At 41.2% G+C, this 16,771-nt stretch overlaps 1 protein-coding gene across 1 annotated transcript in view; it reads right to left on the reverse strand.

Annotated features, from left to right (window-relative positions):
* The window catches only part of LOC133463416 (collagen alpha-1(XIII) chain-like), a 97,351-nt gene that overhangs the window by 64,244 nt on the left and 16,336 nt on the right, over window positions 1–16,771 (reverse strand). The window contains exons 4-7 of the mRNA XM_061744949.1: window positions 13,290–13,340; window positions 9,703–9,738; window positions 8,457–8,483; window positions 8,114–8,140 (exon numbers count right to left, since the gene is read on the reverse strand). Coding sequence (XP_061600933.1) covers window positions 8,114–8,140; window positions 8,457–8,483; window positions 9,703–9,738; window positions 13,290–13,340 — 141 coding nt within the window. The remainder of the gene's footprint in view (window positions 1–8,113; window positions 8,141–8,456; window positions 8,484–9,702; window positions 9,739–13,289; window positions 13,341–16,771) is intronic.

Raw genomic sequence — 16,771 nt, forward strand, 5'->3', positions numbered from 1 at the left:
AGACACAGCAACAGTCTGTCTTAGACGTGAACCAGTTATGGATTTAAAAGTTACATTAGACTAGGGATGCCCCGATACCGATACCCGATACCGATACCAGTATTGGTATCGGTACTGGTATCGGTATCACGGCCGATACTGCTCTCATGTACTCGTACTCGCAAAAATCCACCGATAACACACACCAATACTTCATTGTTGTTGTAGTTACTGGTTAGTGACTCTAGGGGGAGATGTGGAGCTGCAGTTATAAAGTCGCTCGAGAGAACATTTAATTCAACAGTGTAGCCAAGAAAGCTCTTGCTTTTCCCACTGTTAATGTTTCTTTTGTACTTCATATTTTGTGTTGCCACTTGTTCAGCATAATATTCATATTTTCATGATCATGTTTTTATAGGTCAACAGTAATTTTTATTTCCATTCATGTTCTGCATGCAATTTTTATGATATATTATTTTTTATTTTATATTTTGTTTCCTCATAACTATATTATTAAATGTTATTAGGTGGGGGCTCCTCATAAGCCTACTGGCTTGCTCGCTCCTCCCTGCACAGTTTCTTTTAACTGCACTTATTTGTGTGATGTTATTTTCATTGTATGTGCTAAATAAGAACTAAACTAAACTAAAGCAGTCAGCGTGGGGATGAGAAGAGAGTGATACATGAGTGAGAAGAGAGTGATACATGAGTGAGAAGAGAGTGATACATGAGTGAGAAGAGAGTGATACATGAGTGAGAAGAGAGTGATACATGAGTGAGAAGAGAGTGATACATGAGTGAGAAGAGAGTGATACATGAGTGAGAAGAGAGTGATACATGAGTGAGAAGAGAGTGATACATGAGTGAGAAGAGAGTGATACATGAGTGAGAAGAGAGTGATACATGAGTGAGAAGAGAGTGATACATGAGTGAGACTGGCAGCTCCGTTTCAGGCAAGATAGCAACAATTAATGCAGCAGGACGTCAGCAGTGTGGACATATTTCAAAATAAGGGACGAGGACAGAAGCAAGACAGACTGAAGCTACTGATGCTAAGGAGTCAAGAGGAGGGAAGGAGGATACGTCGTTTAATACCAGCAACCTGATAAAACATTTCCAGCTGCATCATAAAGCTGAGGATACAGAGTTTACTGATGCTGCTGCAAGAACACAACATTAGCTCAGGTTCTGCAAAAGCAACAGACAAATAACGGAGGCTCTAACCCGTTATATACTACTACTACTACTACTACTACTACTACTACTACTACTACTACTACTACTACTACTACTACTACTACTACTATACTATATGTAGCGCTGGATTGAGCAGCCACTGTCAGTGGGACAAGACGAAGGATTTCTCTTCTTGACGCCCTCAAGCCACGATATGATATTTCATTGATTTGTTATATGTTTAATATTTTCTTAAATGTGAAGACAGTGCCAGTGTGGAGACTTTTTATTTACACAGAAAGATTAATTTTTGTTTAAAATAGTTATTCTACTCATTTTATTTATTTTTATTGAATTTATCTGTTGCAAATAAATCTGTCTTCCAATTCACTGCATTTTTCATTACATTTTTAGCCTAGTTATTCTTGTGGTAGAAGTATCGTATCGGTACTCGGTATCGGCAAGTACACAAATTAAAATACTCGTACTCGGTGTGGAGAAAAATGGTATGGGGGCATCCCTACATTAGACCAAACGTGATAAAAACACACAGTCCTGACGCTGATAGCTTAGCTGACGCACTGGCCTGTTCTTATTACTGGCGAGGACAAAAGCTCTCAGTGTGATTTTCCATCAGGTCTGGTGTACGTAGCTGTCAAAGCTGAGCGGCTGTTTGATTAATGAAGTCTGGGAAAGGAACCAGTAGGAACCAGTAGGACATGTCCAGGGCCCCCCGCGCTTCTGACCCCACAGACTGGGCCGCCCCACAGCCACCTCGTCAATGAAGAAGCATTTCTGTAGGTTTTACCAAATAACGCCTTCAACCTCAATACTTCCTCACATTTGACACTCTAATAGGGCCATTAATCAACATTCACATTTACTTCTCCAGCACTCCACCTCCAGTGTTCAGTTCCAGCTTGTAGCACCCTATAATGTAATGCCTGAAAATGTAATAACATTTGTACTTAACTCAATCAAAAAGGTAATAAAACCCAATAATGTAATAACTTGACCAATAATGTAATAAAATATCCTGACTGATATTGTAATAACATTTTTGCCAATATAATTTAATACCTTATTACATTATTGGGAATTCATTACATGGAACTCAAAGTCTGCAATTTAACCCAATAGTCATTCTGGTGTTTCAAATCCAGCGTATATAACATTCTTAGATACTTAAAACACAAAATGTAGAACTGTGGACTGAAAATTAACATATATATTACATTATTTGTCAAGTATTACATTATCAGTTTTGGAGAAAAAAAAAGACCCACCTGAAAATGTAATAAATTCCGGTAAAAATGTTACAATATCAGTCAGGATATTTTATTACATTATTGGTCAAGTTATTACATTATGTGGTTTTATTACATTTTCGATTGAGTTAAGTGCAAATTTTATTACATTTTCAGGCGTTATTACATTTTCAGGAAATTATTACATTATAGGAAATTATTACATTATAGGAAATTATTACATTATAGGACATTATTACATTATAGGGTGCTACAAGCTCCTTGGAGTTGGGGGAGCTGCGGATAAGCTGACCAACTTTAGAAAACAGACCACGATGGCTGCACCGTCCTGCATGAACACCAATGATGAAACATTACAGGAGCATCTCCACGTTCACCAAACACTCTAAAATCACAAGCTCCTTCCTCAATTCAAACTGAATGCAAAAATAAACATGAACAGCCAGTCAAAGGTGAAAATCTCCACAGCCGTTTCACTTTGCAGTAGCTGATTAAATCACACTGCAAAAACTCCAATCTTAACAAGAATATTTGTCTTATTTCTAGTTAAAATCTCTCTTTTTTAGTAAAAAAAATCTCATGACACTTAAAAAAAGAGTCATCACTGGAAAAAAACTACAATTTTCACCTTTTTCAAGTAGATTTTCACTTAAAATAAGTAGAAAAAAGTTTGATACCAAGATGTTTTTAAGATCCCAACTTAATTCTTATATTCTTATGGATACACATCTATTTATCCAATCAGACCTGCAACACATGCCCCCCACACAACCCCCAAACAATAAGGGTTTCAGTTACTCCGTCTCTCATTCTCCTGAGCTCTGCGACAGCTTTTATTTTCAAACTTCTCCACACATGGAACGGCCCCAGATGCTGCTGAGCCCAGAGGTCTGGATAAGGTAGACATTCATGGGAGAATGAAGTTTGAAGTGACATGTAAAATCACTAGTTTGAAATAGCAGAACATTACCTCTATAACAATGTTTATCGGAAAGTGTTGCAAGGCTGAAAAGCATAAAATAGATGCAAATTAACAAGGAACATGAAGCTCATGAGGGATAACTGAACCCTCTTAGGGTCATACTTTCTTCAAACAAATAAGTCAATTTAAGTGTGGGAGTCCTGTGCTAATTTGGTGTTTATTTCTAATTTGCATTTCATCCAAACTTCCTTGTGTTTTAGTAAGTCCTGTGTCACCAGCAGAGGTGGTAGTAACGAGTTACATTTACTCCGTTACATTTACTTGAGTAAGTTTTGGGAAATGTTGTACTTTTAGGAGTAGTTTTGAATCACTATACTTTTTACTTTTACTTGAGTAGATTTGTGAAGAAGAAACTGTTACTCTTACATTAGGCTACATTGAGCTGTTATTTTTTTATTCTGTTATTTTATTATTTATTAAAGTACTTGAATTTACTTTAAGATTATTTTAATTTAAGCTATTTTTAATTTTTTATTAATTGTAATTTATTGTATTATTTTATTGATTTAATTTGCCTGAAGATGATTATTTTGTACTTTTGTCTGTTTGAACGGTTGTGTTAAAAAAGTAAATCAGACGTTACTCAACAGTTACTCAGTACATGAGTAGTTTTTTCACCAAGTACTTTTTTACTTTTACTCAAGTAATTATTTGGATGACTACTTTTTACTTCTACTTGAGTCATATTATTCTGAAGTAACAGTAATTTTACTTGAGTACAATATTTGGCTCCTCTACCAGCTCTGGTCACCAGGCTGCTGGCCGATTAAGAGTCAAAGGGTTTTAAAATACAGATAGCTCATGTTAAACGCTGTTTAATGCTGTCAGGCCTCTGGAAGCAGCGTCTGAATTCCCCCGGAGCTCATTTACCTCCTAGGCAGAGTTTTACCTGCTCTCACGGACTGAAAGCAGAGCGTAGCTAAGCGTTTCCATGTGGCCGAGCCTCTCCTGCACGGCACGCAGCCCTGCAGCCCTGCAGCTCTGCACTGGTCCGTCGCTGCGCGGCCTGGAGCCGGAGCCGGCCACTAATCTGTTTTCCTTCATGCTTTGTGGCTACAAAATAAACAAGCAGCAAAAGTGACTTTAGGAAAACAAAGTCCGGCGGCGTGATCGTGGCTTTGTGAAGGCGGTGTGGCACATTTAACCCCATAATGCCACATGCATCATATTTGATACCTGAATTTCTGAGAATGTTGGAGCATCCTTTTAATTACAAAAGTAAAATTAAAGCTGCAAGCAGCGATGAACGGGCCCTCGTGCGTGCAATTTGCACCAATTAAGGTCAAGGACTTAAAACTAAGTCCGATGACACCACCCACGACTCTTTATGTCAAACCATTCAAAAGTTATGGCAGAAAATAGGAACTATCAAATATCGACCAATCAGAAGAGGGGGCGGGGCTAATTCACACCAATTATGGTCAAGGGATTCAAAACCATGTCCGATGACACCACCCACAACTCTCTATGTCAAACCATTAAAAAGTTATGGCCGAAAATAGGAACTATGAAATATCGACCTATCAGAAGAGGGGGCGGGGCTAATTCACACCAATGAAGGTCAAGGACTCAAAACCGAGTCCGATGACACCACACCCACAACTCTCTATGTCAAACCATTCAAAGGTTATAGCAGAAAATAGGGACAACCAATCAGAAGAAGGGGCGGGGCTAATTCAGGCCAATGAAGGTCAAAGACTGGGTGACACCACCCACGAGTCTTTATAAAAAATAGTCTCATACAAACCAAAAAAATAAAACAACAATATAAAAAATATGCACATGTACGTAACATATTCCAAATGATGAGGAAAATAATGATCTAGAAATTGTTTTAATGTGTTTTCTATTCCAATATATAACTAAAAAACTTGGAAAAATAGGAAATTTTGATATGGGCATGCCCTACTGCCCATTCGTCCCCTCTCCCTGCTTTTGTTCGGGGCTGTAGTGGTGGTGTTTAAGGTGGTACTGGTTGTGTTTAAGGTGGTACTGGTTGTGTTTAAGGTTGTTTTGGTTGTGTTTAAGGTTGTACTGGTTGTGTCTAAGGTGGTACTGGTTGTGTCTAAGGTGGTACTGGTTGTGTTTAAGGTGGTTCTGGTTGTGTTTAAGGTGGTACTGGTTGTGTTTAAGGCTGTACTGGTTGTGTTTAAGGTGGTACTGGTTGTGTCTAAGGTGGTACTGGTTGTGTTTAAGGTGGTACTGGTTGTGTTTAAGGTGGTACTGGTTGTGTTTAAGGTGGTACTGGTTGTGTCTAAGGTGGTACTGGTTGTGTTTAAGGTGGTACTGGTTGTGTTTAAGGTTGTTCTGGTTGTGTTTAAGGTTGTTCTGGTTGTGTCTAAGGTGTTACTGGTTGTGTCTAAGGTGGTACTGGTTGTGTTTAAGGTGGTACTGGTTGTGTTTAAGGTGGTACTGGTTGTGTCTAAGGTTGTACTGGTTGTGTCTAAGGTGGTACTGGTTGTGTCTAAGGTGGTACTGGTTGTGTTTAAGGCTGTACTGGTTGTGTTTAAGGTGGTACTGGTTGTGTCTAAGGTGGTACTGGTTGTGTTTAAGGTGGTACTGGTTGTGTTTAAGGTGGTACTGGTTGTGTTTAAGGTGGTACTGGTTGTGTCTAAGGTGGTACTGGTTGTGTTTAAGGTGGTACTGGTTGTGTTTAAGGTTGTTCTGGTTGTGTTTAAGGTTGTTCTGGTTGTGTCTAAGGTGTTACTGGTTGTGTCTAAGGTGGTACTGGTTGTGTTTAAGGTGGTACTGGTTGTGTTTAAGGTGGTACTGGTTGTGTTTAAGGTTGTTTTGGTTGTGTTTAAGGTTGTACTGGTTGTGTTTAAGGTTGTTTTGGTTGTGTTTAAGGTGGTACTGGTTGTGTTTAAGGTGGTACTGGTTGTGTTTAAGGTTGTTTTGGTTGTGTTTAAGGTTGTACTGGTTGTGTCTAAGGTGGTACTGGTTGTGTCTAAGGTGGTACTGGTTGTGTTTAAGGTGGTTCTGGTTGTGTTTAAGGTGGTACTGGTTGTGTTTAAGGCTGTACTGGTTGTGTTTAAGGTGGTACTGGTTGTGTCTAAGGTGGTACTGGTTGTGTTTAAGGTGGTACTGGTTGTGTTTAAGGTGGTACTGGTTGTGTTTAAGGTGGTACTGGTTGTGTTTAAGGTGGTACTGGTTGTGCCTAAGGTGGTACTGGTTGTGTTTAAGGGGGTACTGGTTGTGTTTAAGGTTGTTCTGGTTGTGTCTAAGGTGTTACTGGTTGTGTCTAAGGTGGTACTGGTTGTGTTTAAGGTGGTACTGGTTGTGTTTAAGGTGGTACTGGTTGTGTCTAAGGTTGTACTGGTTGTGTCTAAGGTGGTACTGGTTGTGTCTAAGGTGGTACTGGTTGTGTTTAAGGCTGTACTGGTTGTGTTTAAGGTGGTACTGGTTGTGTCTAAGGTGGTACTGGTTGTGTTTAAGGTGGTACTGGTTGTGTTTAAGGTGGTACTGGTTGTGTTTAAGGTGGTACTGGTTGTGTCTAAGGTGGTACTGATTGTGTTTAAGGTGGTACTGGTTGTGTTTAAGGTGGTACTGGTTGTGTTTAAGGTTGTTCTGGTTGTGTTTAAGGTTGTTCTGGTTGTGTCTAAGGTGTTACTGGTTGTGTCTAAGGTGGTACTGGTTGTGTTTAAGGTGGTACTGGTTGTGTTTAAGGTGGTACTGGTTGTGTTTAAGGTTGTTTTGGTTGTGTTTAAGGTTGTTCTGGTTGTGTCTAAGGTGGTACTGGTTGTGTCTAAGGTGGTACTGGTTGTGTTTAAGGTGGTACTGGTTGTGTTTAAGGTTGTTTTGGTTGTATCGGAGGTGGTTCTGGCCATGTTTGGGGTTATTAATAATGGCCAATAAACCAAACTAAGGCCCGGATGCACATTGCGGTTCGGGCCACATATACGGATGATTTATTCAAATGCTCCCCCCATAAAAATGCATAGGTTTTGTTGCCATGGTAACAAACCCCATAGGATAGAATGGGACAATTTGGCTTCAATATCTCAAAAGTTGTAAACAACAGCCTAATGAAACTGACGGCAGTGGAATATAAGGGAGAGGGGCGGGCTCTCCTATCACTGCTGTCATTGGTCTGTCTCCGACAGACGGAGTGTCATTGGAGCCTCCTTAGTTTGACCGCATGAGAGCGCTCTCCTATACAGTAGGAGATACCGAACGGAGTTAGAAAGAGAACCTCAGTATGTTGTAATCCACATCATCCCGAGTCTTTTAACGTTGGATCGATGTCTCTGCGATATCGCATTGCCGAGCAACAAGTTTCCGTTAGCTTGAAAACTAGAATAGTTGACTATCTCAAAAAGTGTAATAGCTAGCATGATGAGACTAAAATATGTTGTAGTACAACGCGTCCCGGGTTTTTTTTTTAATTGAAAGTTATATATCGCAAAAACCGTAATAAGTAGCAATAAGTAGCATGATGAGGTTGTACGGTCCTTTAGTGCCAATCGGGCCAAGTGTTTGTAAATTTGAACGATGTCTCTAAGATAAAGTTCGGCCGAGCAATAAGCGTCCGATTTTTCGCCTTTTTTTTTTGCTTTTTGGCAACCTTTTGAAACCTTTTCTGTATACTAATATATCGCCTTCATTTTTCAGGTTTTTCCGGGCGTGTTTTTTTTAACACTGCAAATAAAAAGACGTTTGGGATTTTTTGTTATTTCATATGTCAGATTTTAAAGGGGTAAACACTTACCATGTCTCCCTTTTGTCCGTTCTGCCCCTGTGTGAAGAAAAAGACAGTGGACACAGTCATTTCCATCTATCCATCCACCCATCCACCCACCCATCCACCCATCCATCCATCCATCCATCCATCCATCCATCCATCCATCCATCCATCCATCCATCCATCCATCCATCCATCCATCCCATCCATCCATCCACCCACTCATCCATCCATCCATCCATCCATCCATCCATCCATCCATCCATCCATCCATGAAGCCACCCAACCCATCCATCTGGGCACTGAAGAAATGCTCATCCATTTTTGCACTCAGTTATTCAGTTAATTGACGTGTTGACGGGTTACTCACAGGCTTGCCGTCCAACCCAATAGGACCCTGGAAGAAGAGCAGAAGCAGATGTGTGAGAACATGCAGGGAGAAGTGGTGACACCCTAAAGCATATCTGAGAGAAGCTGGTGCCAGTATCACATCAGACTGAAAGTGATGCTTGCTGAATCTGGAGAGGAATGAGACTGAAAGACGTATGTATGTTCTGATGGTTAGGTGTAGCTAACTCCTGGTTCATGGCGCAGGTCTGATGAGCTGATCTCCAAACTCAGACATAACACCTGTGTGATTCTAAATCGATTTGTATGTCTAAAGATCGATTTTTTTTCATCATTACATTACAACTTTTGGTATTTTTTTTGTTTATGCCCAAAAAAAGGAATGTTTTGTCGGACACAATGTTTTTGCCTTTAAATACAGTATGTTTAAAGGTATGAAAACATTAAAGTTTTCAGTTATAATTGCATAAATTGTCAACATTTCATTACTTTATATACTGTCTTCGGGTCACATTTGCATAAAATGCTTAAAAACCAAATTTCTCGAAAATTCAAAACTGAAATAGACCAAAAATAAAAAAAAAATTTAAACGGAATGTGGGAAAAAATAAAACTGATTTCCTCCGTCTCTGTTTCCTCCCTGGATCTGTTTGGTAATTCTGCCCCACGATGTTTCTGAAAGCAGTTCTGGGAGCTGATTGGTCCTTACAGCATCATTAGCTGCAATACTTGCTGTTGAATCTCAATATAATACTAGTATTAATATGTTGCAGAACTACAGTCATAATTCATGCAACAGCTGAAAAAACTGTTTTAATAACACTAACCCAAATTGATATCAGAATGAAATCGAATCGGATTGAATCAAAGCGTGATAATCGATTCCGAATCTTAGGAATCAGAATGGAATCGATTCTTGACATTTGAATGGATCCCCATTAGCTCATCTTGTATGAGATCATGGATCTATGAACGACAGCTCAAGGTCCATATGTGCGTTTTCTTTCTCTACCAGTTCATCAGCTCGTCATCTGTGCTGCTAATGCGCCTGGTGATCTGGTGTCGCAGACGTCCTGGCGTGCGAAGTGCACATCGTTCAGTTTGCTCTGAAGGTTTGCATCATTGTAAACGAGGGCCCTGATCTTAAACACGTCGTAACAGTCATGTCAGCAACAGTCGTGATGTACAGTAGATGCAATGCTGTCTTCTGAAATCCCCAATGATCGATTCACTGCATCGTTCTGGGAGACGGCACGGTCCTAACTTACCGGGAAGCCTGGAAATCCTCTCGTGCCAGGTTGTCCCTAAAAAGACAGAAAGAAAAGAATGATGTACTTTGGAGAGTTTGGTATACAGTAAGTTAGAAACAGGTCCAAGGAAGCGGTCGTCTTCCTCGGCCTGTCAACTTCGTCAACGCGTTTGGTAAGCAGTTAAATCGATCTTGACTGAAGGAGTGATACTGAAGACTCCGGAGAGTACGTCCGGTACGAGTGTCTCAGCGTGTCTGAGGAAACACAGGAGGAAAACAGATTCAGAGAAAAGAGCTTTTGATCTAACAAAAATGGCCGACTGGGGAATAGAGCTCAACGAGCGCAGAGTGATAACAACGAGCCCTCGCTCTCGTCCACGGTGGTCTGCCGGAGTCAACGCTCTCTGGGAAGAGAGCGGAGGAAAAATAAAGATGATGACGTTTTAAGTTTTCCTCTGAAGGTCAAGAATTTACTAGACTGCTCCAATTTCAAATCAATTTCAGACCATGACGTGTGGTTGAAAATCCAGGAAAAACTCAAAAGCTGATACTTTTTCAAGGTAATGAGTCACCTTTCAGACTTCAGCTGCTAAACAACTTTATGTAGCATCTTATTTTTAAACTGTAAACAAGAGGGATGCGTCCCGCTGACAGGGTTGTCAGACCTGGGTTTAAAGGAGGACTCAGATGTAGACCGAGAACGGTAATGACAGGTTTTTATTTAGATGTTCTTGAATCTCTCAAGACAGGGTGACAAACAAACAGGCTATGAAAAACGAGACGTCACCAAAGGGCGCGGTGACAAAAACCCAGGAGAAAGAAACGAAAATAAAAATCACTCCAACCAGAGGAGAAACGCTACACTGATCTAAATACCCTATATAAATCTCAAAATCAATACTCTCACGGAGGGAAAAAAACTAAGCTGACAATAGTAAAAAACTAAGCTACACTAGTCAGGACTATAAAGAAACTAGGCGCTCCAAAAGGGAGGAAACAAGAAAGGGAATCAAAACTACTTTTGATGTCTAACCAAAAACGTTATCAAAAAACAAGGTCACTCTTCTTCAGAGGGATTACAAAAACATAGAAATACAAACTTGGCAAGGGGTCGAAGGTTCTTAGTCAAGGCTGTGACAGGCTGGATGTACTAGCTAGGACGAGGTACTCTGGCAGCCAGACAGGGGAAGACAAAGACTAAATACCCATGAGGAGGAGACACAGGTGGAAACAATCAGGGAATCAGGGGAGATATCAGACTGGTGACACAGGTGGAAGGGCAAGTGGCCGCGGTGTGACTGGGGTGGCTCGATGCTGCTCACATCTTCAGCCGTTGCGGTGGACACTAGGGATGGGCGGTATGGACTAAAAAATGTATCACGATAATGTCTGGCATTTATCCCGATAACCATAAAAATGACGATAAAAAAAATACCAATTCAACTCCACCTTTGTAACTATAAATCTATCACCACATTCAGTCTTTGGAGCCCCAAAACAAAAAAAAACAATTAAATTAGTACACTTGTACTGCAAAACTGTAATGACTCCTCGCTCTCAGATCGGCCTTCCGCCATGTTTGTTACACAAAAACGTCATCAGCAGGAATTTATCCTTCTTTCTTTCTTTCTTTCTTTCTTTCTTTCTTTCTTTCTTTCTTTCTTTCTTTCTTTCTTTCTTTCTTTCTTTCTTTCTTTCTTTCTTTCTTTCTTTCTTTCTTTCTTTCTTTCTTTCTTTCATGCTCTTTCTTTCTGACTCATTTCTTTCTTTCTTTCTTTCTTTCTTTCTTTCTTTCTTTCTTTCTTTCTTTCTTTCTTTCTTTCTTTCTTTCTTTCTTTCTTTCTTTCTTTCTTTCTTTCTTTCTTTCTTTCTTTCTTTCAGGCTCATATCTTTCCTTCCTTCCTTCCTTCCTTCCTTCCTTCCTTCCTTCCTTCCTTCCTTCCTTCCTTCCTTCCTTCCTTCCTTCCTTCCTTCCTTCACATTTGTTGTGCATGGATTTAACACAGAAACATAAATCAGTTTTACACAAAAACGTCATCAATGGGAATTTATCGTTTTTACCTCGAGATGACAAATTCTTACTGTGGGGAATTTTTTTGACGGTATATCGTGAACGGTAAAATATCGCCCATTCCTAGTGGACACGTTTTAAACCCTTCCCTCCATTCGACCAATGAGACGACGCGGCGGTGACGAGGTCACGGCCCTCGGCTTGCCTAAGCTGTCACTTCCTTTGCTTTTATTCACCTCTCTTGAATCCAGCTCCTTGTTCCACCTCGGGGTCGGGGCTAACGTCACCTGCTGAGGCGAAGCGGCTTCCTACTGTTCCTGATTGACTGGTTATCTGAGATCTGGACCTGTGCTCCGGCTGTGCGGGGCTTCTTTGGGGCCTGTTATTCATTATAACTGCCTATCACCATCCAGGACGATCGGGCACATACCAGTGTAGATCACAATAACCGCCAATTAGAAAAACAGATGTGTGCTCCCCTGGCAATGGCCAGGTTCCAGGTTATCTTTTTTTTTCTTTTTTTGAAGGATAAATTATGTAACTTGTGAATTGTGCTCCTGGAAATGAAGAAAATGCAGCAATTGGCTTCCCCAGAGTTGGGGTGGTATAGTAGCCCTTCAGTCCTGGTGTCTGAGTAAGTAATAGTGGCGGTGACTTGGCCGGGACGGAGCCCCTCGCTCTGATTCTTTATAAAACAAGCATGACTAATGAGCCCAGATTTGGCCAAATCTCCATTCCATCGCTCTACAACAATACCGCTCTCTCCACACAGGCTGTAATTATATAGCATTATTCTAGCATTTGTGGTACTTCCACCATCTTTTAAATAAATACAGTTTGGTTGAGTCCAGCACCCCAGAGGCAACAACAGAGTTTATTCTAGGGAAATCTAACATCTGCTACAACTCTCATTCCAGAGATGTTGGGACACTGTAAAATGTAAATAAAAACAATGCAAAAATATCACTAAAATGTGCTAAACCCAAATGTCATTCTCAGTAAAAACACAAAAAACGGAACCGTGTCTTCTTAAGAGAGAAAAGAAAGTAATTCCTGGCAGCAGCCCGTCTCAGTGACTACGTTTACATGCAGTCAAAATTCGGGTTAAGGTCAATATTCCGGTTACTGAAACATTGGGAATAATCTGTTTACATGCGTTAGCTAACAGGGTTATTCCTGTTTACATGGGGATTAATCATTTGGGATATCTGGATCAAACCAGCGACGCACGGAGAACGACACAATTCCAGTAATTTCTGCTTCTTCTTCCTGTATCCAAATCCAAAACAACAATAACAGCAGCACGGTGGATAATCAACAGCCAGTAGAAGTCGCCTTCTTTTGCGCTTTGGTGCTGGTACTGACCCACCAGGACTTAACACTATTCCTCGTCACCTTCTTCATTAATGGAAGGCGAGAATGTGAAGAAATGGCAAATAGTATTGGTTCAATACGGAACGCAACTTTTAATTCCCAATTACGTAACAATTCCGTATTTCAAGGGACGGGTGGGGAGCCTGGATGTGCTGCGCAGCGAGGAGGAGTGGACGGCAGAAACGCTGCAGGCTGACATGTTGAGAGGTGCAGACACTTACGGGAGGTCCTCGCGGTCCGATGATGGAGAGACCCGGCTCTCCTGGTGCACCCTATGAACAGACAATGGAAATGAAACAGTAAGTGAGAGGGGATTCTGGGCTTTCCAAGCCTCCTCTAAAACACAGTGAGAAAGGTTCAGGAGCACGTTGCTCTGAAGGGGAAGAGCTGAAGCAGGGCCGCATGAATCTACCAGAATATGCTGCTGATGCACAGAAATGTAGAGCTGGCGGGAGCTGGGGACAGTTTTGTGGCTCAGATATTAAACTCTGTCAGCTACCTGCTAACATGCCAGCCAGCAAGGAAATCAGGCTTTAAGGATTCCCAAGTTAACATGCTTCATTTTCAGAAATGTGGGGGTAGTCTCAGTGTAAAATCCACCATCAATCATCCTCCTTTAAAATATCACTACTTTTGCCCAGAGTATTAACCTAATGAGACGAAAAAAGGTTAATTGCAAGATAACGCTTCCATTCCAGCATGTAACACGGCACAATATACAGTTGCAACCAGATGTTTATTTTTAATAAGATTTGTTATTAGAAATAAAACTTTTTTATGGCTTTCTGAAAAGTGAAACATTTCAAGAGTGGGGTGACTTGGAGAACAGCTTGGAATCTTTGGGCTTTACAAGTTTCTGAAAAGATAATTGACTTCAACTGAGTTAGCTGGAGACACATGTGGACGTGCTTTAAGACGCAGGATGCATTTTAAGGACCTCTTGTTGTGACATCATCTACTTAACATGTTCCTGCACTTGTAAAAGTCGCCCAAAACGCCTATCCAAGTTATACCCAAAGTAAATTGAAAGCTGTTCTTGAACCGTTTGAAGTACATGGATGGTTCTGGTCTCTTTTGAAAGGTAACACTCGGAAGTTCTTCCCCCAACTGTATAGAAAGTTTTTATTTCAGCCGGAAATGTGTTTTGTAATCAGATGTCTGCAGATGAGAGAATCTGTGACTTATTGGTTTTAAAACACACTGAGACACAGTTATAACAATTATGTCCCATGGGCATAACTTTTGAACCGTTGAATTTACCACGTACAGATCTATATCGTTGTGTTCAGCATTTCATTTGCTTTACAGTTGCACCATCTTCTGGGCGAATGCTGCAGTTGCCGAGGTTTTTCTCATGACAAAAGCCGGACGTGCTCGTCCCGCCCCAACACAGGCTCATTCGCTATGAGGGGACAGGAAGCTCTTGTATGGCCAGATGACCTGTCAATCAAAGTAGAGCGTACGCTCCATTTTAGCATTGCGCTCTCCTGTCTGAAAACATGCAGGACGGAGGAGTTACCGAGTGTAAACAAATAATAACATGTGCTTCTCCGACAACGCTCGAGATGAAGAGCGGCTGTTTGTGGATATTTACTGGTATAATAATGTATTTTGGACTAAATACTTTACTGGATAGGATCTACTAGACCTTTGGTTTGTACAAGATTTGTAAATGACCTTGTTTTGTAAATTTTGGAGTGAGTTTGCACCGAATATGGGCTGGAGGGGGCGAGGGCGGGCCCCCGTGCGGCAACGAGTTAAACATCAGGAAACTGGTCTGGTTCATCCCTGGGTAGGATGTCCAGATACCTGAAGGTCCCAGGTTTTTCTGTTCAAACACAAACGGCACACATCAGCCGTCGCCACTCTTGTGACCCAGACATGAACGTGGTTTGGTGTGAAATGAAGCCCAGAATGAAAACGTAAGACTTTGTAAAGTTGGAGGAGAGCATCGCGATCAACAGTGAAACACCTTCTGTACCAACATGAGCTGAAAGACTACAGTGAGAAAACCCCCCACCAGAAAACCACCGTGCTCTAAAACCACCATGAAATGCCAGATTACAGTTTGCAGCTGCGGGTTGCGCGGCGCTGGTCCACCCTCATCACGCTGGTAGCCAGCTTCGGGGTTGTTGGCGGGAAAATTCTTTGTAAATGGCTGAATTGACAAAAAACATGTCTGGCAGAAAAAAACTAGTATGGAAGCAATTTAAAGCCAAAAGTACAAACCAACCAACCGACCAAGTAAATAAATAAATGTTAAAAACAAACAAATATATGTAAAACTAATTTATCAAATAACGTGGCCAGTGATGTAGCAGCTGTCCCGCAGGAATAAGTATACGCAAGAATAAGTATACAGTTCTTTTTAGAGAGAAGGGGGAGACACGCAGCAAAGAGCGACAAGCCGGGACTTGAACCTGCGCTGCCGACACCAGAGCAACAGCCTTCGGAACTGGGGCGCGCTGAACTCATTGAGCCGTCCTTCGCCCGGACAGGTTGGTCTTTTGTGACCACCTGTTGTTTCCTGGGTTTACCGTATTTTACGCACTATAGGGCGCACCCAAAAGCCTTCAATTTTTTCAAAAGCTGACCATGCGCCTTATAATCCGGTGCGCCTTATATATGGATCAATATTGAGCCGCAACAGGTCTCGCAACTCGAAAATAATAAAACAGTTGTTTATTCATTTTGGGAGTGAATGGAGTTGTCAGAAAGCTGATTTGTAATCTATTAATAAAGTTTGACTGACCTATCTGACTGTTTTGTTGACATCCCCTTTAGCGCAGCACCGTCTAATCATTAGACTCTAATGGATGCATAACATAACCCCAGCCTCTACTGTAGCGCCTTATAATGCGGTCTGCCTTATATATGGAAAAGGTTTTACAGTACGTGATTCGTTGAAGGTGCGCCTTATAGTGTGGAAAATACGGTACCCCTTAAACTTAAATGGATCACCTTTCATCTGTTGGAGGGGTACATGTTCTCTGAAAGGTTGGCTTGAACTGTTTTAACCCGTCAAATGATCCAATGATCAGGCAGTTTTGTAGAATAAATGACAGGTAAACACACACGCACAGTCTGAAGGCTGACATCTTATTCTAATTTTACTTTAATGGATTGAGTGGCGTCTAAATCATTTTTCTTGAGAGAAGCAACACAGACAAAAGTATCATTCCAACAAATGTGGGGTTGTTAAAGCCGAAAGACCCCACCAGTCACTTTATGTAGAGTTTAACAGCGGCACCTGCGAGTGGAAAATGTGAGTTTTTAAAAGGTTTTCTTACACGGCTAAAGATTTTATAGAGGTTGGCAAATTGCGGTCGAAACAGCTGATGACTTGGTAAATGATGCATTTATATAAGGTCAAGCTGTGGAAACGGCGGCGCCACGACCTCTGGACATGAACGCGTGGGGCTGTAACCTGCAGACTTTTACGGGACCTCAGCTGTCTTCTTAGAAGAGCCAGAAAATGATTCAATCACTGCAGAAGTCACTTATATTGAACCTCAAGGGAACGGGGTTGCATTAAAGTGAGCGCTGCAGCGGCGTTCACATCCAACACATCCGTCAGCATCAGTTTCAGAAGAAAACATGACTTAGTCACATTACATGACTTAGTGGAAACAGTCATTTTGAAACACCCTTGAAGTATAGAGGGTCTGCATAGACGTCTCTTCCCCACTGGACCAGCCCCCTT

Source organism: Cololabis saira, chromosome 17 (assembly GCF_033807715.1).
Source record: "Cololabis saira isolate AMF1-May2022 chromosome 17, fColSai1.1, whole genome shotgun sequence".
Taxonomy (NCBI): domain Eukaryota; kingdom Metazoa; phylum Chordata; class Actinopteri; order Beloniformes; family Belonidae; genus Cololabis; species Cololabis saira.